This window comes from Crocuta crocuta, unplaced genomic scaffold (assembly GCF_008692635.1).
Source record: "Crocuta crocuta isolate KB4526 unplaced genomic scaffold, BGI_CrCroc_1.0 scaffold39, whole genome shotgun sequence".
NCBI lineage: Eukaryota > Metazoa > Chordata > Mammalia > Carnivora > Hyaenidae > Crocuta > Crocuta crocuta.
In genome coordinates, this window is record NW_027533334.1 from 679,683 (window position 1) to 702,659 (window position 22,977).

General features: G+C 36.3%; 2 protein-coding genes across 7 annotated transcripts in view; one reads left to right on the forward strand and one right to left on the reverse strand.

The window, feature by feature from the left end:
* The first annotated feature begins 1,414 nt into the window (after window positions 1–1,414).
* ABRA (actin binding Rho activating protein) lies at window positions 1,415–8,408 on the forward strand. Its single transcript, XM_077748233.1, has 2 exons — window positions 1,415–2,082; window positions 7,807–8,408. The coding sequence occupies exons 1-2, from the start codon at window positions 1,415–1,417 to the stop codon at window positions 8,282–8,284; spliced, it is 1,146 nt and encodes a 381-aa protein (XP_077604359.1). The 3' UTR covers window positions 8,285–8,408.
* An 8,055-nt stretch (window positions 8,409–16,463) lies between these two features.
* OXR1 (oxidation resistance 1) overlaps window positions 16,464–22,977 on the reverse strand; it is a 360,417-nt gene continuing 353,903 nt past the window's right edge. For all 6 annotated transcript variants that reach the window (XM_077748152.1, XM_077748153.1, XM_077748154.1 and 3 more), the window contains 2 exons: window positions 20,878–20,951; window positions 16,464–18,378 (listed from right to left, as the gene is read on the reverse strand). In XM_077748152.1, the coding sequence (XP_077604278.1) occupies window positions 18,243–18,378; window positions 20,878–20,951 (210 nt within the window). In that variant the 3' untranslated portion in view covers window positions 16,464–18,242. The remainder of the gene's footprint in view (window positions 18,379–20,877; window positions 20,952–22,977) is intronic.

Consider the following 22,977-nt stretch of genomic DNA (forward strand, 5'->3'; position numbering starts at 1 on the left):
ATCTACATTCTGGGAAAGTATGCCAGAAATCTCAGACTCAGATTTAAACATTTGTAATAGTTTTCTTTCCCTGTGATCTGGCTGCCTCTTAATCAAGAAGGATTTCATCTCAGCTAACATTATCAGATGCTGCTGAACTCTGAGTACACATCTGACAGATTTCTAGATAGAGTATTAAATCATCTCCCAAATTGTTTTAATCTTAGGAGGTAAATGACCTACATGATGAAAAACTGACATCAACATTTAAAAAAAATAAATTTATCTCACCATCAGAATTAACTGATTTTCATGCCCTTTTTTATGCTCTTAGCAGTTCTCAATCAATACTGATTCAGCGCTAAGGTCTAGAAGAGCATTTTTATCTGGTTTAGTATACTTTATATATGGGTCTCTTTCTCTCCAAATGACCTATCTAACCAGTCCTTTTTAAAAAGCGATATCTCAATCTTTATTCTGAGAATGGAATGCCTGGATTTTTCTACATGAGCCTAAAGGAAGTGTCTATTATTAAAAACAAAAGGTCAAGTGGGGGTTGCTTCTGATAGTGTTCACTAATTTTGTCTTTAAATGGTCTTTTTTGAAACAAAATATTTTTTCAACATATTTGAAAAGATTCTTTGTAATAATAATTTATGAAAGTCAGCGTGTTTTTAGGTCTTAATTTAAAGATTTAAAAAAACAATTGGACCAAAGATTTGACCATTGTCTTATATATTTATATGACCTGTCTATACAACAATTCAAGCTTAGGACTGGAAAACCTGGCCCTTGTCTTCCCCTTACCTGGGCCTCAGTTTTCTCATCTGGAAAATAAAGTCTGGATGAGCTGGTTCTAAGGTCTGCATCAAACAGAGGTGAAGACAAAACAAAAAGGTAACGAAAATAAAAAGCACAAATTTTGAATCAGACAGATCTGGGTTTGAATTGCAGATATTATTAGCTGTTGGAAGTTAGATCTCATTTTATTCCTCTATCAAATGGGACTAATTAAGAGCCATTTTGAGATTTAAGTGAGAACAAGCCTATAATATTCCTAGAACAATTTGTGCACATATTTATTGCTGCTATAAATGGTAGGACCATAATTTAAGGTCAAGAACATAAGGCTGAGCACATGATCAAATCTAGTAATTTCCACTCTGGCACTGGAGAAGAAAAGGAGTGCATATCACTGTCCTTTACCAGCAGAGATGTCCCTCTGCTGTGATGAAACTGGAGATGTCAGGGTTTAAAAAAAGCACATCATCAGGGGGAAGGCATCACATCTTGGCAAGAAATGTTTCACATAGTTTCCACGGTCACCAAACCCTTCCCGCCCCACACCCTGCTTCTATTTAAATCCCAGTCACTCCACAAGTGCTCACTCATTTCAGCCAGTGCCCAGGCTACCGGCAGAGAAGAGAAGGGTGGCATGGCCCCGGGAGAGAAGGAAAGAGAGGAGGGCCCAGCCAAGCGTGCTCTCCGGAAGGTTCGCACAGCCACCCTGGTTATCAACTTGGCCCGAGGTTGGCAGCAGTGGGCAAATGAGAACAGCATCAGGCAGGCCCAAGAGCCCTCAGGCTGGCAGCCAGGGACCACCCAGGATGCATCCCAAGCTCCTAAACCAGTGATCTACCCTACCCCCCACCAGAAAGCTCAGAGCACCCCAAAATCTCCCTCCAAAAAGCCAGAGGGACTTGGAGATGGACAGAGCGCAGAGGGGGCCGCTGAAGTCTCTCATATCAAAAGGAGAGAGGTGACCAAAACAATTGTCAGCAAAGCTTATGAGAGAGGAGGGGATGTGAGCCACCTGAGCCACAGATATGAGAAGGACGGTGACATGCCTGGAGCGGGGCAGCAAGAAGATGAGATTGACAGAATCCTCCACAGCCATGGCTCCCCAACGCGGAGGAGAAAATGTGGCAACCTGGTATCTGAGCTGACCAAAGGCTGGAAAGAGATGGAGCGGGATGAGCCCAAGTGGAGGAGTGACAGCCTAGACACAGAGGACAGCGGCTACGGAGGGGAGACCGAGGAAAGGCCCGAGCAGGATGGAGAGCAGGTGGTTGCCACCAGAATCAAACGCCCTTTGCCTTCCCAGTAAGTGAATGCTCCCTTCAGCTCCTCACACTGCTTTTGAGCTGCAACCAGCCATGGGGACTGAGCGAGCGGGGAAACACTACCGAGGTTAGAATGAGAATCTTACAGACTGGGCAGGCAGCGAGGCCCTGGGGGGAAGGCATGCCCCGGGCCAAAGGGGCAGTGCCCAGCTACACACAGGCCTTTGGGTCGAGGGCCCATACTATTTTGTCTCTCCTTTTTGTTTTAACTGAATACTCAAGTTTTAGCCTCAACAAAGACAAAGCCACCAGAGAAGGTTGTCTGTTTTGGGTACAATTTTAAAATACATTCTAGGATGAGTAACAAATGGGCTTATTTCTCTGCAGAAACAGCACTTGTCGGTAGAGCGGGAAAACCTTTCCCTTGTCTCAGACCAGTCTGTAGTATTATCAGGAGGCACATCACCTACATAGTGCCTGTGAGGCAAAGGTCTCTTTGAGCCAGTCAACAGGTGGAAGGCTGCTATGTAACTCCAGAGTAAGCTCTGAAGTCAGATAGACCCAAGTTTAAGTTCCAGCTCTACCTCAACTATAGTTAACAATACTGTGTTACATACTTGAAAGTGGCTAAGAGAGTAGATTTTATATGTTCTCAACACACACACACACACACATGCACACACACACGCACACGCACTGGTTATTTTTCTAAGGCAGTAACCTTTGGGGATAAAATCTGCTGTATTTGGAGACGTAAATGAGATCAGTTTCAGAAAAAGTTTGTTCTGTCACTAAACAAAAACAGACATGCTATTAAAACTAGATCATTAAAACATCACAATCCTAAAACATTTAGACGTCAAAGACACACACCTACACACTCACACACACAGAGTCAAACTGCTACATGTATTCAGACAAAAAAAATATAAGCTGTCTTTTAAGACACTACACCTCCACACAGGAGAAAGGCAGGCTATCACCACAGCTGTAGAATATCAAAATACGTGAAAAGTCTCTGATATGATGAATGCTTATAAACCAACCCCCTCTTGGAACATTAGATGTGTAGGTGTGTTTTTTCAACTTAATGAAATGAAGTGAAGAACAAAACTGATTACCTATTGACAAAAACTATCTTATAGTTTGTGACTTTAAAGGTGTCTTGAAAGAGTTAGAACTACAATGTCACATGCTTCCAGGAAAAATGAAATGCCCAATCTAGATAATCGTAACAACCTTCATGCATTTAATGTATGCCATGGGTATTTCACACGCTTTGTCCTTTTCTGAGGCAGGCATTATCCTCCCATTTTAGGGATCAGAAGGGGTTCCTCTGAGCGAAAGCTCAGAGGGGACGTTTATCCAGCAAGTTTGTGACACAGCTGAGATGCGCCTGTCTCCAAATGCGATGTTTTGAAATCAGACATGGTGCTAACTCTCATGCGGTGCCTTGAGGATGTGTTAAGAGATCTGGATCTGTGTTCTACTTATGTTAATACCGAAATTCATTATCAGAAATAATTATTCCACCAGAACATATGGAACCGCAGTCTAATTCTGGCCTGTGGATTTTGAGTGTGGGAGTGTGTGTGCTAGAAACGGAATAGAAGCTAACAGAATAAGGACGGAAGATGGCACAGTGAAGGTCTTCTGTCAGCATGCTTTGGATTGGCCCGAAGTAGGAAGGTGACAGCTGGGATCCATTTCCAATGCATGCACTCTTCTTTCTTTGGCACTTGTTTATGTGTATTCTTATGTTTATTCGTTTAATCCTCATAATATTCTCATGGGGTAAGTATACTTATCATCCACATTTGATAGGTGGGGGCATAATACAAAGACATAGTAGAAAATTTGTATAAGATTGTGCAGCCCAAGGGATTGGAACCCAGGCATTCTGGCTTCCAATCCTACCCTCTTCACCATACTCTAGACTACTTCACCCGGAAGTGAGGACTTGCACACAGGACCCTTCACAAGTTCCTAAAATCAGACATGTACACGGATACCTTCTTAGTGTGATGGGGAGGTGCATAAGCTTTGAATGAGAGACAGTGAGGTTTGAATTAACTTTGGGAAATCCTCTCTATTCTCATCTAATATGAGATGCAAAGCAATGGGCCCAGAGGAATTCTTTACTAAGTTATATGCCTTATAATGCAGGGGGCCAGCCATGGAGATCCCAGCCCTACAGGGCACTAGGAGACTGGTCCTCAGGGTTGGAGTGGAGGAGTGGGATGAAATCCCTTCTTTCCTCCTTGGGTTCCTTTCTCTGAGTCTTGGAGTACACAGGGTACCAGAATGTTGTATGCAGAGACAGCATCTCTTAATGTCAGCAGTAATCCTAGCTGTGCTCAGGAAGCTGCAGCAGAAGCCTGGGGGGAATCTCAAATACTGCCTGAGAAATGAGTGTGGCACTATTGAGTAAGCCTCTATGAAAGGGGGTTTTGTTCACTTCCTTTTAATCCTCAGCACCATTCTTTATCCATATCCACCAACAGGGAGACAATTATGTATCACGAATGCTTAAGTAGAAAGAAAGAATTTTCTTGGTGGTCAGGATGGTCCGTGGATAACAAAAATGAACAAGTCAGATTTGGTAAAGCGTAGGGATATTTACTAAAAGAGTTTTGCTAATCTATGAAAACGGTTTCTATTTTATTCTGTATTTTTAAAATAGTGTTTTGATCACACGGCTACATGACTTGTTTGGTCCAGCTCCTTTAGACAAAAGGAATTGCATCCCCTCTTCAATACAAAATGGTGAGATCTCCTGTATGAAAGTGTCAAACATCCATTTATCCTCTCTGCCAAGTTATATTCAGCAAAAACAATAATAACTGAGTATAAGAATGCCATTTTATAGAGAAGGGAATTTATAGACAGACATTAAGAAATGTATCCAAATCATAGAGTTAGTAAGCGATGAAGTTGGGAAGGCTGATGACAGAGCTTATGTTCTTAACCATGGATCCTCTGAGAAGCTACTGATTCTCTCAGCAGAGAACAGACTCAAGATATAAAATGAAGGCAAAGTGCTAGCTAAATTAATGAATCCTAATAATACCCAACGTGTAAGGTTTAGGTACAACTATAGTGAAGGGTTTTACTAGAAACAGAGGCCAAAGTATGGCTTTCTGCTATTTGATGTCAATTCCAGAGCGGGCAACCCTTTCTACAGACTCTGAGGACAGTTACCAATCTGCAAGAAGAATCACAGGCCTGGTTCTCAAACCTGATTGATGGCAGAAAGAGATAAATGTGACCCTGTGAATGTCATGCTTCCATTAATCAAACTGGCTCTACTTCTTGTGGAGAGGAGTAAGTGGATCGATGCACAGAGGAGCAAATTCTTGGCAGCTCTTGTCTGGGAAGTTGGAAAGGAATTATTTGGTTTCCTGACACAGAAATGTCGCTGTGCTAAAAGGAGAGATGCCCCCTCTCTGAAGGAGAGTCATATGCAGGGGTGACAGTGAGAGCAGATCTCTGCTTTCTTCATGCAGACCCAAGACCTAGACCAGAAAACACCACCTCCAGGCCCCCTGGCATTTTGAAGCATCGGTTGGTGATGCAGGTGAAGGCCATCTCCCAGGGTGTTTCCAGTGTCAATGAACTTGGTTAGGTTTGAAATATGCCTTTCAAAACTTGTATTTCCCATGGGGTTTATTCATATTTAATAACTTACCCGTATAATTATTAGTCCAAAATGAAAAAGCCTCAGAGAGTTGGTTCCTGTATTCTCATTATGTTGCTGAAAATCCTATTCACATAAGAAAGCAACACCCAAAGTGATGTCACTTTTAAAGTTGACTGATAGTTCAGAATTTATTTCAGTAAATGAAAGTACACTTTTCAATTAGAATGCTTATAATGTCTAGTAGAATTAGTTACTAAGCACATAATAGGACAGGGAAGATATTTGTTGTTTGTAAGAAACTTTGTTTACTAATAATGAAACTAAGAAGGAAAGTTTAGATTAAATATTAAATATCACTATTAAATATGGGTGCTATGTCAGTCTTTGAATATTGCATTGCTTTCTATAAACATAAACTAGACTGCATTTCTGAAGCTCGGTCTAAACTTCTAAACTACTATTTACATTGTTACTTGGAAATACAAAAAAAAAAAACCCCAAAAACTTTTGTCCACATGGCTACAAAGAATAGCAGTGTAATGCGTATCAGCGTATCCCTAGCTTGAGCTCTGTTTTAATAAAGAAACTGAATGCAGCATAGTTTTGAACACCACAAAGCATGGAATTAGTGAAAGCTCGCCATCTAGTGGTTGTTATTCCTCTTTTGAAAACTACGCTGATAGAAGTATACGTGTCTCCCTACCCACATCTGTGTTTCCTGCATTTGGAAAACCAGATTTCAGGAAGTGAGATTGGATAGCGAGGAGTACCCACATCTGACTTGTAGCTGGGTTTAGAAGAGAAAGTTGTGAGAGTTTGTATAGGAGGGGCTACTTAGCTCAGGGAGGCTGTTCACACCAGCAACTTCAGTGGGGCTCTGTGGCTCCGATGCCAGGGCTTCCAGACATAAGACCACTTGCTCTTGGAGAGAAGGAAGGGTGGGTCACTTCTGACAATGAGGAATCTCCAATTTCTAGATAGTCCGAGAGTTCATGCTTTACTTGTGAAGACAAAGAGACCTAGGAGAAAAGAGTCTAGGAGACTGGAGCTATGTATAGAAAAGACAGAGAAATCCTTTACAGATAAACTTTACCTCTTTTAAAATTAGGTCTGCACCTTCATGATACTACTGGTCTACATTTTGCAATGCTGTTTTTTTTTTTTAATAATAAGAAAATGCATTCCAAACTACAAGGAAAAGACACACATATCTGAAACACAACTTATCTACTTATTCGACACTATACCCCCGGGATAAGTGACATCACAGTGGGAAAGAGCATGGACTTGAGTCTCAGATAGCTGGTATTTGAATACTGCCTTTGTCACTGGTTTAGGGCCATATTTCACAGTAGTGACACACAGGTCTGGTTCAAATCCCAGCACCATCACTTCACACTTTTGTGTCTTTAAGCAAGTTACTTAGCCCCTGTGACCTCAGTTTCCTCATCTGTGAAGAGAGGTTAGTAGTACCAATCTCATAGAATGGTTATAGGAATGTTAATAAAAAGTGTTTAGAAGAATGCCGGCACAAAGTATTCAATAAATGTTACTATTGCTACCTATTGTCTTCTACCTATACAACTTGATATTCCAAAATTTGTGGCACATCGTTGATACTAGTATAAATATGCTCTCCTAAAAATCCGTATATGAACATGTATACATGAGTAAGTGGTACAATATACGTGTGCTAGTATAGCAAGCCTTGTTTTGAGGAAATGACTGGTTTCTGAAGTCCTATACAAAGTACTTTCTCTTAATACATTCATATGATTTCAATTCTACAATGTTACTATCATGCAATTTTAAGACACACATATTTACATTATATATGTGTAAGGAAGCTTTTTCCTTGAAATAGAGTTTAATATTTTCATGGTCTACCAAAATAAGAACAATGGTGGTTGTCAACTATCCTTGAAAAAAAATAATAAAGAACAATGGTGTGACTGTTCTAAATGTTCTTCCATCGTTTCTAATTTTTGTATTGTGGTTATATTTTGTTTATAATGAAAAAATTAGATGTACATTAAGATGCACATGTGTAGGAAGTACAAGGAGAAAACAATACTTGGATGTTAAATATCAATATCTTGATCTTTCACCATCTCTCCCTTTTAGGGCAAATAGATTTACAGAGAAACTCAGCTGCAAGGCCCAGCGGAAATACAGCCAAGTGAACAACCTGAAAGGAAGATGGCAACAATGGGCTGATGAGCACATACAGTCACAGAAGCTCAATCCTTTCAGTGAGGAGTTCGATTATGAGCTGGCCATGTCTACCCGCCTGCAAAAAGGGGATGAAGGCTATGGCCGTCCCAAGGAGGGGACCAAAACTGCAGAAAGGGCCAAGCGAGCTGAGGAGCACATCTACAGGGAGATCATGGACATGTGCTTCATCATCCGCACAATGGCCCACCACAGACGAGATGGCAAGATTCAGGTTACTTTCGGAGACCTCTTTGACAGATATGTTCGTATTTCAGATAAAGTAGTGGGCATCCTAATGCGTGCCAGGAAGCATGGACTGGTTGACTTTGAAGGGGAGATGTTATGGCAAGGCCGAGATGACCATGTTGTGATTACTCTACTCCAGTGAACCTTCAACTACAAAAGCCAGACTTGACTCACTGTTGTCTTAATGCTAAATGCTAATGTAGTAAAAATTAAAATGCAGACTTCTCTGTAATAAGTTAGCAAATATTAAACATTTTTTACATAAATGACTTTTTGGCACTCTATTTTTGAGGTAGTTTGAAGATTTTGAGGAGGCATACACAAAGCATTTCAGAAAGCACACAAAGTGTTACTAGTATATAATAATAGCATAAGTATTTGAAATTCTACTTACCTTTTAGGCAAAAGTATTTGGCGATTAACTGCAGAAATTATTAGAGATCTTTAAATAAACAATTACTATGTCTAAGAAAGACTAACTTCAGGTAAATATTAGCAGAACATATTAAGATGTATCTTTTTGGGGGAAAGAATTCCGTTAAATTTGGTGAAACTAAAAATTTTCTAAGAAGCTTGACTTTGTACTATTATTTCTATCAAAGCATCACTTATACAATAAACACAAGTAAAAAGCATTCAAATAAGATGTTGAAATTGCTGAAATTTCTCTGTGAGGTTGGAATTTTAAAGATTTCCAATAGGAATTAGTCATCCTTCTGTATGATTTGCACAAACCACATAAAAACAAATATTACTGGTGTTTTTAGAGCTGGTACGTTCACCTTCACTGGGAAAGTACAGCACAAATGAGAGATTCAAAATTACCTACTTTTGTAGGACTTCTTGGAGAAGAAGTTTTTTTCTCAAAACCTTAATGAGTCATGATGCTTACATGTATGTCGATATACAATGAAGTAGGCATACAGAGAATTCTACAGTGGAGTAGAATGTTCAGTGTAGAAGAATCTGATAGAATAATTGGTTGGTAAATTAGAAAAAGATTTGAGCCATTTTAATTTTATGTTCTACAAACTTTATGAAATATCTAAAAGTTGTGAAATGGTAATATTAGTTTTGCCAAAGTGAAAAAAAGCTGTTTAATATGGCAGAGAATTTAGTGGGTATTAATCTGCTATTTATTTTTTTCTCAGATTTAATGTGTCTTAGAAAATTCTAAAAACAATAACATGTGAGGTTACAATTCTTACCAAATACAATGAAAGTTAGTAAATACTGTGGTACTTTTGTGTTAAATACAGAATTTAATGTCAAATTATGATACCTCCAAATAATAGACACTTGTAATATATTAGGTTTAATATAAAGTATGGATTAAACTACTATAGGAATTATCTTTGTTTTCATGTATGATTCTCTTTCAAACTGAAAGTTGCAATATCTTCTTAAAGAAGGATGTACATTTTTGTGTCCATGATAGATTTTGTTAAATTACAAATAATGACAAAATTTTTAAATAGAATTTCATATAAGATGTATACTCTATCACAGTGAAACCTATGTCAACATTTGAAGTCATGCACAAGAATAAAATATTTTCTATATTTTCTATTATTTATATATTACGTTAATATATGTTGTAATGAGATATTCCACAATACCACTTTCTTGTGTTTGAAATACAACAAAATTATAGAGTGCAAGTGGGTTACTTCTAGTTCAGTAGAATATTTAGACCAAGGCTTCAAAAGAATCTCCTCATATTCAACTCTGGGCAGTAACAGTTTATGCAGGCACTGACACAGATTATTTAAACTTCAGTATATTTGAATTTGAAGATGGAGTTAGAAAGTCTTTTCAGAGAGGCTACGTGAACACTCAGCTGAATAAGGTGTGGCTGTGAAGTGAGAAAGCTAGTTTCCTTAGAGGTAATGCCTGCTATACGACAGGTTTTTATCCCCAAACTCCATGATAAGAAAATGTATAGTTGGAAAACTTAGAGATTTTAGACAAGAAAAGATAAGAACTCAGATGGCAAAAGTCCTCATAGTTATTTTTTATAGTCGTCAAAATAATGTATGAAATAATTACACATGAAAAATACACCATCAATAGCATTTTACCAATGGTAATTTTAAATCCCCAATAATAAGCACTATAAAAATTGTTTCCAAACTTTCAGAATTTTTCCTTTTCCAGACTTTCAATAAGATGTTTAAAGATTTTGGGGACAGCTGAAATGCCCTTTTTAAAAACCCCTTCCATCTGGACCATCAAATGTTTGATCCCTTTTAACTTTTATAATTTGGAAGCTTTATAATTTGCTGATTCCCAAGTTCACCTTCTTACCATTCTGCCTACTTACCCCAAATAGAAGGGAAGTTCTACATTCAGGTTTTCTCTTCTCACTCTTTGTTGGAAGTGGGGCTGCACCTATGTTCTTCATTTACTTTCTGCTTTGAAATTCCAAAACTCAAGTTCCTTCTTTTATACTGAAAATTTTTAAATGTTTTATTATTTTTGAGAGAAAGAGGGAGCAGAGTACAAATGGGGGAGGGGCAGAGAGAGAGAGAGGGACACACAGAATCCGTAGTAGGCTCCAGGCTCTGAGCTGTCAGCACAGCCAGCTAGGGGCCCCTTCGTTTTTTTTGTACTACTAACAGGTATATCAGGTGCTGACTCTCACATCATATGGGAAGAATTCTGTGTTAACCAAATTTTTATGTCAGTGAGAACTCATGGTCAGGGAAGAATTGCTGTACTTTCACTATTAAAGTCATTTTGTTCAGGGACAAGAGGAACAGACTATCTGGCCCCCACTACTGTGGCCTCTTAGTGTAGATGCTCTCTTAAGATTCCCAGAATGTTCTTTTCTTTCCCAGTACCTATAACATTTCCTAGTATGCAGTAAGAACACAATTAATGCCTGTTGAATTATTTAGTTTATAAATGTGCTATATGACCCAATCTCTCAGGCTAGGTTTTCAGAGAACTGTGATTCATCCTAACTAACAATGGTTATCTGATGACATGTGTGCCCAGATTTGGGGGGCATGTCGGTATTTAACAAAATTACATTGCATTTAGTTTTTGACCAAGAAATTCCACTCCTAAAATTTTTCTTAAAGATATAACTCAAATATGAAACTACATATGCAGAATTTTTGTGCATTATTTTAAATTGTAAAAATACTAAATATAGGAACATGGTTGAATAAAGTATGGTACATAGACACAATGGTTGTACCTCTAGAAAAAAGGAAAATCTTTAAGAACGGAGTTATTTTTAGTGTGTATATGTGCATACATATATACATACTAGATTGTGTGTGTGTGTGTGTGTGTGTGTGTGTGTGGAGAGGGAGGGAAGGAGAGGGAAAAGAGAGAGAGAGAGAGAGAGAGTGAGAATGAGAATATAACCGGAAAGAACAAGAAATAATGAAATTGACTTCCTGTAAGGATCGGTGGAAATGAGTTGAAAGTGACCTGTAGAGATTTGGCTTTGGAACCCCTTAAATCCTAACATACAAAAAGTAAAATTAAGTAAATGAAGACAGAAAAAATTCTAAAATTGAATATGTAATAACCCAAATTCTATTTCAAATTATTAATCACACAGAATGAAAAGAAGAATGTACATAACTCTTGAATACAATACTTTGATTAAATACCTTCAGTCTAAAGATAAAAAGCTGCAAAGGAATATTCTACTTTTGTTGTGAGGGTACAACATGTATACTGTCAGATTAAGCAAATGAGTTATATACTAATATCCTCACTGTGGGAGAAGAGAGATATAAACATGAAGTGAGGAAGACAAGGAAAAATTTTGTAATGTTAGATTGCAACTAGAGGCATTAGTGTGCATTCATGATGTGTGAATTTACTTCCTATCTCTGTCTCCTAAAAGGCCCTAGAAGCAAGGCCATCCCAGTAGCAATAAGCACACCTGGCATTATTTCCAAATATCATTCTCCTTGAAAAGAAACATGTCTACTTGGAGAAATACTGATGCTAGGATTGGGTTACAAAAAGTAAAGTCTAGAACATTGTATAGTACCAGAAGCAAGCACTCAAAATGAATAAATGTACAGAAGTCAGTTTGATAGGGTACTCCTTGCTTAAATAGAGCATAGAAATGGATTGTAACACTCGCAATTGAAAGAAAGAACCCATTAGTTCATACCAATAATACTTCTTAAATAAAAGAAAGCTCTTACAGTAAATGTTAACTAATAAATGCTGAGAATGAAAGTTAGAAAAATCATCATTTTGCGACCATTTCTGTAGTTCAGGCAAGGATCTTCAATGGATACGAAAAACATTTTGTAAATTTGGAGAACAGATTATCTATGCTATTAAAGTATCTCCCCACACATTCCTTATTAATTACAAAGGAAAAATGGTGGTAGTGGAAAAACATGTGGACGCTATCTTAATGAATTAATCAAAGCTATTATTCATTAATAAGGGGATAAACACACATATGTGCATTCTAATATGATGCAGAAGACACGAGATCACTTCTATGGTTTTCTTGCCAAAGATGAATAACCGTGATATAAGAAAAATTTATACAAACCCACATTGATGGACATTCTATACTCCTGAGTTCTTCAAATACACCACTGTCATAAAACACAAAGAATGAGTAATGATCTCCTTCAAGTTAAAGGAGATGAAAAAGAACAACTAACTGTAATACAGGATCTTGGATTGGATTACAGATCAAGAAAAATAATGCTTTAAAGGACATTATTAGGCAAGATTAAAAAATGTATTGCATATTACATAAAAATATTGTATTATGCTAAATTTCCTGAATCCAATGACTGTACTGTGATTTTATGTACTGTGGTTACATAAAAGAATGTTCTTGTTTTTAGGAAACACATGCAAACACATATGTATAGTATAATAGAATCAGATTCAATATAAATAATAGGTGATTGGATGGGGGTGTGGAGAGATGGGGACATGGTGGCGAGAAAAGAAAGCAAAGAGCTTTATAAACATTCTAATACCTACCTGTTGGTAAACAGATATATTACTGGTGGGTATATATCAAGGAATTAAATTGCTGGTCAAAGGCTCAACTTTACCAGATACTGCCAAGAAAATTTTCCAAAGCTGTTGCACTTCACATTTCTTTTAAAATAGCTTTCATTGGCCATTTTGATACTCATAGGAGTTCCCTACAAGAAAGTCTTCTGCCTTTTTTGTTGAACATTTTTGCTTAGTAGTCAATTATATATTGTACACTTGAGACCTTCATCAGATCTGTGTATTATACAAACATTCTACTCTGTTGGTTGCCTTTTCACTTTTAATGATGTCTTCTGATGAAAAAAAATCTCAAAATTTTAATGTAGAATTCATCATTCTTGTCCTTTATAGTGAGTGCTTTTGTGTCCCATTTAACAAATGTATGCTTATTTTAAGGTCATGAAGATATTTTCCTTTATTTTTAAAACTAATAGTTCTATTATTTTACCTTTCCCATTTAGATCTATGATCTGGAAGTTAATTTTTGCATGTGGTGTGAGATGGGTCAAGATTATTTGCTCTATACAGATATCCAGTTAATCCAGCACCACTTATTGAAAAGACCGACCTCTCTGTCAAGTTAACAGTGTCATCTTTTAAAAAAAAAAATCAGTTTGTTTTTGGACTCTTGATATTCTTTCCTCTGTAAGTCCTTTCACGAATACCACATTGTCTTACTCCACTTTTTAGCAGATCTGGTACTCAAGATCACAGCCTCATTCTTCAGTGAGCTTAGTTGTTCTTTGTCTCTGAATTTCCATATAAATTATAGAATCAGCTTAATTTCTGAAAATAAACCTGACTGGTTTATTTCAGTGCCAATATAATTTTTTAGAACTGACATCTTTTAATACTGTCTTCCTACTATGAATGCGGTCTATAGCCTTCCAACTTATCCTTTTTTGTTATATATACCCAATATTTTCAATGGTATTACAAATGGTAATATTTTAAGCTTCATTTTCCAACTGTTGGTTGTACATGAAAAGTGAAAGGTTTTTATATTGAACTTGGTAACTTTGCTTAATCAACTAATTAATTCTAATAGTTTATCTTTTTGGAATTTTCCATGCCCACAATGATGTCATATACAAATGACATTTAAAGTTCTTCCTTCCCATTCCTCATGCCTCTTCTCTTTGTTGCTTTCTCACTGGTTGAACCTTCCAGTACAAAGTTGAACAGAAGTGGTGATAGCAATTGTCAGGTTTCTGATCACTGGGTGGAAACTTTTAATATTACACTATTAAAGAACATGCTTCCTGTATATTTTGCAAAAATAGTATTTTATCAGATTAAGGAATAGCCCTTCTTTCCTAGTTTGCCAAGTTTTAATCATAGATTGGCATTGAAATTAATCAAGCTTCTTTCGGTTCTATGGAGATGATCATGAAACTTTTTCTGTAAATGTGGTAAATTTGTATGTTTTAAAATGTTAACTACTCTTGTTTTCCTGGAATAAACTTAATTTGGTTGTATTATTCTTTTATATATGGCTGATTTTGATTTGTGGTTATTTTATGTAGGATTTTATGTGTTCAAATGAGACTGTTTTATAACTGTTTCCTTGTAAGTATTGTAAAGTTTTGGTATCAAGGTCATACTGGCCTCAAAAGGCAGTATCAGAAATTCTCTCTTTTCTCAATACCCTAGGAGGAGTTCATCTAATATTGACACTTTTTCCCCCCTTAAATAGTTAAAAGAATTACCCAGTGGAACCGTAAGAGCATGCTTTTTCTTTTGTGAAACTTTTTTTTTTAATTAACAGATTCAATTTCTGCAATACAAACACGGTGTTTCTTCTTGGGTCAGGTTTAACAAACTGTTTTCCAAGATGTCTTTCCATTTAACTTACTTTGTCAAGTTTATTGATACAAAGTTGTCCACAGTGCCCTCCATGCCCATCTCCCCCCTTTCCCCCCACACCCATCAGTCCTCAGGTTGTTCTCAGCATTCAAGAGTCTCCCATGGTTTGCCTCTCTCCCTCTCCCTCACTATTACCCCCTTCTCCCCCACAGTCCTCCGTTAAGTTCCTCCTATACATGTAAACATATGGTGATGGGCATGGAGCAGGGCACTAGTGGGGATGAGCACTGGGTGTTATATGGAAACCAACTTGACAATAAACTATTTGTAAAAAAAAAAAAAAAAAAAACAGATTGGGAGAGAAAGAGAAAAAACAAAGTTGTCCACAGTATGCTCTTTAAAGTGTAGAGACTGTCTTCTTTTAAATTCTTAACAAAGGTACTTTTTTCCACCTTGCTAGAGATTTAGTCTTATTCTCAGATTTTGTCTTGTATACTTGTTTAAATTTTACTGATTTCTGCTGTCTTTGTTTTTCCTACCTTCTATTTTCATTAAGTTTAATTTGTTGTTCTTTAGCTTCTAGAGATGGAAGCTTTGAGTCTTTTCTTCTGCCTATCTCTTAATATTACTATACCCCCAGAAATATATCTCAAGAATTCTCTCTTCAGTCTATAATCTCCAAAGGAATTCCATTCACACGTTATGGCTTCAACATACCTGTACGTTGTTGATTTTAAAATCTTTTTATTAGAACCAAATATTAACACTCCCCTATCAGCTTTCTGATTTCTCATAACCAATCCAAATTCCCTATCTGCTGCTTCCTTCTCGTCTTTGTACATCAAAGGATGATATGCCCAGTTGCTAAGTAAAGCACCTAAAAGCTATCCTTACTGCTTTCTGACATACAATAACAAAATCATGTTAACTCTAATTCCTAGATGTCTTTCAGATCCATGCCTTTTTTTTTTTTTTCTTTTTAATGGGTTTTTCTTGATTGCCATTGCTATAACTCTTATTCAGGACTCATTTTTTCCTCTGGACTTTATAACAGGCTTATTGGTCTCCTTGTCTCTAGTTTTTCTCTCTACGAATCTAATTGTCAGAGATCTTTCTAAAGTGTAAAGTTGACTGTGTCATTCCTCCACTCAAATTTTCTTAATTGCTCCTATGAGATAAAAAAACAAAACCTAAACTTCTTGGAGTTGCACACAATAAAACTCTTTATGGCATTAGCCTTACCTTGCTATGCGCTCCCCACCAAAAAAGAAAACAACATAATTTAAATATACCAAATGACTTACACCTCTTCTCATGTCAAGTGCCCTCTCACTACTTCATGCTTTTCTCTCTGCTGAATGCACCCTTCCATCACTATTCCCACTACCCCGTCACCACCACCACCCAGAGCTCCTAGAGGCGTGTCTTTCACGTAAACCATAGCAGTATGCTTAATCAAAGATTCCTTAGACATGAAAGCAACTTGATTATTCAATAAATCCAAACTCAAATTTGTATTTCTGTATTTAATTTTATTTGGTATACACCACTATGACCTTATTATAATTGAAATCCAATACAGGATTTTTTTTTTTTTTTAATGATTAGTCAACTCCACAAAGACAATAATACTGCTGTGGAAGACCAAAGGGGGAAAATGATATATTTATTTACAATTCTCTATATTGTAAACATTTAATCTATATATGTTACTAACTTATAATGAGAGAGCTTTACATACACAAGGAAATGATGCCCACATTTCTATTCATATTCAGCGACAGCATATTAAATAGATCAGATTTTGTTTTCCATTAGTATTATGTTTTCTTTAGATAGTTATCTAAACTTTCAAAAGATCTAAATATATTCAAGTCCTATACAACTAAAACTACTGAAGCCAACATATTTGGCTTATAATTTCCTCTTTAGAATAATTTAAAGTGCTATAAGCAACCTGGCAATCGACACTTTCTATAAGAACAAAACTACCTTTAAACATTAATTTACAAGATAATATACAAGGTTTATCTGGAATAGCTGAAATTTCAGCACAAGGTCACTGTCACACGTATAACAGCAGGATTTTTTTTTTGCATAACATAAAGCTTTGAAATTAACTGACGAATGACCGCCACAATGGCATTATTATTGGCTTCCTACAAAAGAGGATAAGAACTACTAGTATATTCTATCTTGTCTTTTTTTTGAGGTCACTTGACAGTAAGTTTGCATATTCAACAAGTCTACTGAGTTACAATATTGTCTACTATAATCATTGCCCTTTTATAACAGCAAATTCTAATGGTAGTTAATAACATGTACCACTCAAAAAAACACACTTTTTTTTTTTCCGTTTGAACAAGAACCTATATTTTGGGAGGTGGTGTGCAACAAGGCTAAAACAACAGAACTATAAAACAGTATATGTGACACAATATGTTTAAGGAATACGCATCTGTTTCATAGTTTTTGTACTTGTAATGCCCTGCTAAGCTACAAATATGCAAATAGTATATTTTCTTGCTTGATATATTAAATCCAGTAGAATCATCAAGTTCTCATTCTCCTTTGTATTTTATAACTTTTTATCAGATAATTCAATCATGGAAGCATATGCCCAAACCTGTAGATCATGTGCACTGTGGTCTATCACAACCAGAATTCTCCTCGAATTTCATTTTTATTAAAATGAAATTGAGAATACCTGCAAAATTAATAAAGAGAATGTTGTAGTGTGAATTAAAATTAGAACTCAGTGGTTTATGGAATATGCATAATTTTGGCATGTGTTTTTTTTCCTTCGTAAGGATGACTAAGATGAGCAGGTCCAAAAGTCACCTGTGCCAACCTCACAGCTATATCTCACAGCATTATCTAGTCTTCATTCTCTCAAGGCTCCAATTAGACTGCTCTAGTAAAACAATCAATATAATTTTAAAAATAATAAACCAAAATAGGTTCAAAAAAAGAGCACCATCCTTTTAGGAGACTGAGATAACATGGATGGTAGGTGAGGTGGTCGCTATGATCAAAATGCTGCCAAAATTCTGACAAAACCCAAGCTGTTATACTGTGTGGACCCACGTCATGGTCTAAACCTGAAAAACCCTGGGACAGAAACATGATTTTAAAAATAAATTCCAAAATTATAGCTGTAATAAATGGTGATACGATTAATTTTAAAGCACGAGTGACATGTTACATTGTATTGCTTCTTGAACTTTCCAAACAATGCTTGTCCATGTCAGGTTTGGGCCATTATCCTGCTAAGACAGACAGCATTACATTTATTCAAAAGCCCAGATTTCAATGTCTTGGATAAAGAAATCTTCCTTCTTAGAAAGTGTATGATTCCCAAATGTTTTACAGGAATGGCTTCTTCCATGGTAGAGATCTCCATCAAGCCAAAGGGCAAATTCTCCCCTGCAATAAGTAAGAGAAACTAGTTTTAACAATGATCTCTTAATACTTCTTCCCTAAGTTGTACAATAATTACCACAGAGGTTGTAAAATAATAATTTAAATGAGACACTTCAATATTCAACAATTCTAAAATCATTAATTTTTTCAAAGACTTTCATACTCCTTTCCACACTGGTACAAGGCAATTTTGTTTTGTTCATATCCTATTATAAAATCATTTACTGTACAGATCAAGTAATAAAATGAATCTTTTAAAATTAACTTCACATAGAATTAGCTTTTTAAGACAAGTGTCTCTCTGTTATTCTTTTCCTGGTATTATGCGTTTTTCTTTGCTATACAGCTGTAATGCATTTGATGTAAGTTAAATATTTAACATGAACACTCCCTATCATCTAACGTAAAATGTGGTTAATGTTGAGAGTTCAATCTCCAATTCACAGCTGAGGAAACTTTAGACTTGCGTTTGCTCAAGGTCCCATGGGTAATATATGTTGAAACCAGAACTACATCAGGTCAGTCTAACTCCAAAGCCTACATTTAAGTCCATCACATCATGATTTAGATTTCTTTGGAGCGCCTGTTTGGAATTTATCAAGTCTTTGTAGTTACAGGTTTCTGAGTCTGTTCTTTCCTTGTCTGAAGAGTGTAAATTTGTCTTAATTTGTTACCAAATGACCCAGTGTTTAGTTTAGCTTGCTACAATCATATGGTATAATCAAAATCAAGCTCCGGCAAAAATCTAATGATATTATGTTATTTTCAAAGACTGGAGGCACCCTTAGCAGCTTTAAAATATCAGAGATTTGTTTGTAAAGCCTTCCTGGAGAGCTAACTGAATCACATGTAAGACTATCCACTTGGGGTAGGGCTGAATAGACTGCCTGCACTCAAAAAAAAAAAAAAAAAAAGTGCAACAGGAACATATAAAAATATGTTGATCCAACAACTAAAAATAACGTGGTTTTTAGTTACCTGGTTATGTCCTTCAGAGAAGGCTAAAATAACCATGGTTATTTTTTAATCACTGAAATAATGTCTTCCCAATACCTATCTATAGAGAAGTTGTAAGAGAATTTATTAGAATCACTCTGGATAATGACAATAANTTGGGCATTGCCATGAATATCTGTAGAGAGCTAGAACCTGTTCTTCACTTAATTTTTAAGTCAGAGAAGTAAAAGAAGAGTTAAAATAACCTCAAATATATTTGGGAAACAATAACAGAAGAAAAGCTTCTGGCCAGAGCCCTGAGATAGACCTAGCAACCAGAGAGAAGACTGGGACTAGATCTGAGCAGTAGACAACAAACAGCCCACAGCTAAGGTGGGCTCAACTCAGCAAATGTCAGGAAAGGATTTTCTATAGCAGACTCACCCCATCTATCAATTTCTGGGCCATTCATAAGAAGCCCTCTCATAAATTGCATCAGCATCAATATTCAGTATGTACATCAGAATAAAATGAGATAAAATAGAAACCAAATTTAATTAATTTGTCCAAGGTTTGCTATATATTAAAACTGTATTGCATATCCACATTACTTTTACATGTTAGTTTTAGATATCATTTCCATTTAGCCTCTCCATGTGTTTTCCACTACAAAGTCCATGTATGAATTGGGAATTTAATAACAATATCTAAAGAAAAAAAAAAAAAAATTTTTTAAAAAAAAAAAAAAAAAAAAAAGAATCACTCTGGATAATAAATATTCTTACAGGCTAACAAGATTCTGCAGCCTGAATAAATTATTATTATATATTCTCAGCTGTGGGAAACAAATAAATAGTACTTTTATGTTTGGGAATTAATTAGCATACTTTATGTCTAATCCTGAAGCACAGAGAGAAATACCAAAGGAAAAGTTGGTGTTTGCTACTAAGCACTATTTGAAAAGTCTAAGCCTGGAGGAAGAAAAGCAAGCTACCTCTAAACACTGTAAAGACTGAATGAAGGTGGGCTACCAGAATAAGTAAATGAAAGATCTCACAGTGCTTGCTACGCAAAAGAAACAAATCAAATTACTGATGCATACTTTTAAAAATAAGAAAACAAATACCGAAAATCTGGGGGGAAGGGAGAGTGTCACAAATTTTTTGGAGAAAAACAAATTTCTATTATTCTCTGACATATCAATCCAAATAGTCTCTAGGGTAGAAGAAAACAATCAGAACTGTTTTTATACATTGGGAGAAGCAACGCACCATCGTGGTTTTTTTGTTTTTGTTTTTTAATTTGAGAAAGTCTAATGTCTTAGTGTATTTTACTTTCAAATACCAAGGAGGGAATCAACTAAACAGCTTTTTAAATCGAATAAACAAACATTTTACCAATAGCTTCAAATGCTACTTAAGTACCTTCTTGAAAATATGTTTTCTTAGTGATAATATACAGATTATGATCTAATGTCAAAACTTTCCAAAGATAACAGATTTTATAAATAACACAAATGAATAAAGTTTCTTAAAAAATTTCATGGTAAAGTGTTCAGAGACTTACCCTCCACCACCAAAAGCTAGCGAATCCATGTCTCCTTTGATAAAAAACATATTATCTCCTGTCCACTTAAAGACCTACATAAATAAAAAGAAAGCTTTAAATATGTGGATGCAAATAGTCACTATACAGAGTTAGTTCTCCTAAACCCCAAATAATTAACAAAGCCTAGACCAACAGTAAGAGGAATAATAATAAGAACAGAAGATTGGGCAGAAAGGTCTGGTGCTTTGGGCTTCAGTGTTCATAGGACTAAATTTAAAAGCACATAATCTTCGGGGCGCCCCGGTGGCTTAGTCGGTTAAGCGTCCGACTTTCGCTCAGGTCATGATCTCGCGGTTCGTGGGTTCGAGCCCCGCATCGGGCTCTGTGCTGACTGCCAGCTCAGAGCCTAGAGCCTGTTTCAGAGCCTGTGACTCTCTCTCTCTCTGACCCTCCCCTGCTCACGCTGTCTCTCTCTCTCTTCTAGAAATAAATAAAACATTAAAAAAAGCACATAATCTTCGTATCTAATTCCTCAAATCTTATTATCTCTTTACACATACTTCTCTTTTCTATGTGTCCATCAAGAATTGGATGGTTCTCGAAAAAAGCTGAAATAGAAAATTAGTTAAGAAAAACTGGTAAGATGCCATTAACTTTTTAAAAATTTTATTTTGAGAGAGCAAGCAAGCATGGGCAGGGGAGTAGTAGAGAGAGTAAGAATCCAAAGCAGGCTCTGTGCTATCAAGGCAGAGCCTGACTTGGGGCTCAATCTCATAAATCAAATTGTGAGATCACAATCTGAGCCAAAAATCAAGAGTTGGGACACTTAACCAATGGAGTCACCCAGGCACGCTTAGATGCCATTAACTTTTATTTAAACATTTAAATATAATGTACATTTAATTACATTGGAGTAAGGGAGACATTTAAAATAAATGTACATTAATTTGATAATGCTTTGATATAGGTCCAAGGTCTTTTCTTTGGATATAGATTTGCCCATCACCATTCTTATAGAAGCCCATTACATATGTTTATGATTTCTAGTTTCAATTTTTTTTAATGATTTATTTTGAGAGAGAGCGAGCATGCAAGGGAGGAGCAGAGAGAGAGGGAGAGAATCCCACGGAACCTGACATGGGGCTCGATCCCACAAACCATGAGATCACGACCTAAGTCAAATTAAGAGTCAGACGCTGAACCGAGCCACCCAGTTGCCCTCTAGTTTAAATTTTTTACAAGAACAGTAGGAACATAAAAACACTTAAGAAATATGAGGGGACTGGGGCGCCTGGGTGGCTTAGTCGGTTAAGCATCCGACTTTCGCTTAGGTCATGATCTCGCGGTTCATGGGTTCGAGCCCTGCGTCGGGCTCTGTGCTGACTGCCAGCTCAGAGCCTGGAGCCTGTTTCAGTCTGTGACTCCCTCTCTCTCTGACCCTCTCCTGCTCACGCTGTCTCTCTCTCTCCTAGAAATAAATAAAACATTAAAAAAAAATTAAAAAAAAATTATGAGGGGACTTTTACTTAAACCTAATACAATAGCAATTTCTAGCATGTCACCTTTATCAGGTTTTTCCTAGATACTTATTACAGTCTTCACTTTAACATTCACCTTTTCATAGTTCTATAACATCTGATTAATATATTATTACATTATCAGGTAGAAACAGCATAAAAAGACTTGAAAACAAGCATAACTGAACCTTAAAAAATCTGTAACAACTATAAGCTTCCAGGTAGCCATAGGCATAGGTTGGTATGTTTTATGATGGAATGGAAAGCATGGGTTAATCGAACCCCTTCTATTTTGTTCATTATTAAAACTGTTTCTAAAGACCATTTTTTAAAAAAAATCAGCTGTGTTGGTTACTTTTTTCAAGATTATAATTTCATCTCTTAGGAAAGGTTTGACATGAACTTTAATGTACCAAGATGCTGCGATTGTACACAATGTTTTAAATAGTCAACATATTCACTATAATTCTTGTTTATCTTTACATTTTAGACCTTATTGGCATTAGAATGCATTCAAGTTACTCAAACCATAATAATGAACAAGAAGTCACGTAATCACTTTTGATTTAAAACCAAATCATTTATTTTTTAAGTTTTTAAT

Bases quoted from the DNA above. Each gene is read 5' to 3' on its own strand.
- ABRA (XM_077748233.1), top strand. From the start codon at position 1,415: ATGGCCCCGGGAGAGAAGGAAAGAGAGGAGGGCCCAGCCAAGCGTGCT. The intron at 2,083-7,806 runs GTAAGTGAATGC...TCTCCCTTTTAG, and splicing joins AAACGCCCTTTGCCTTCCCA to GGCAAATAGATTTACAGAGA.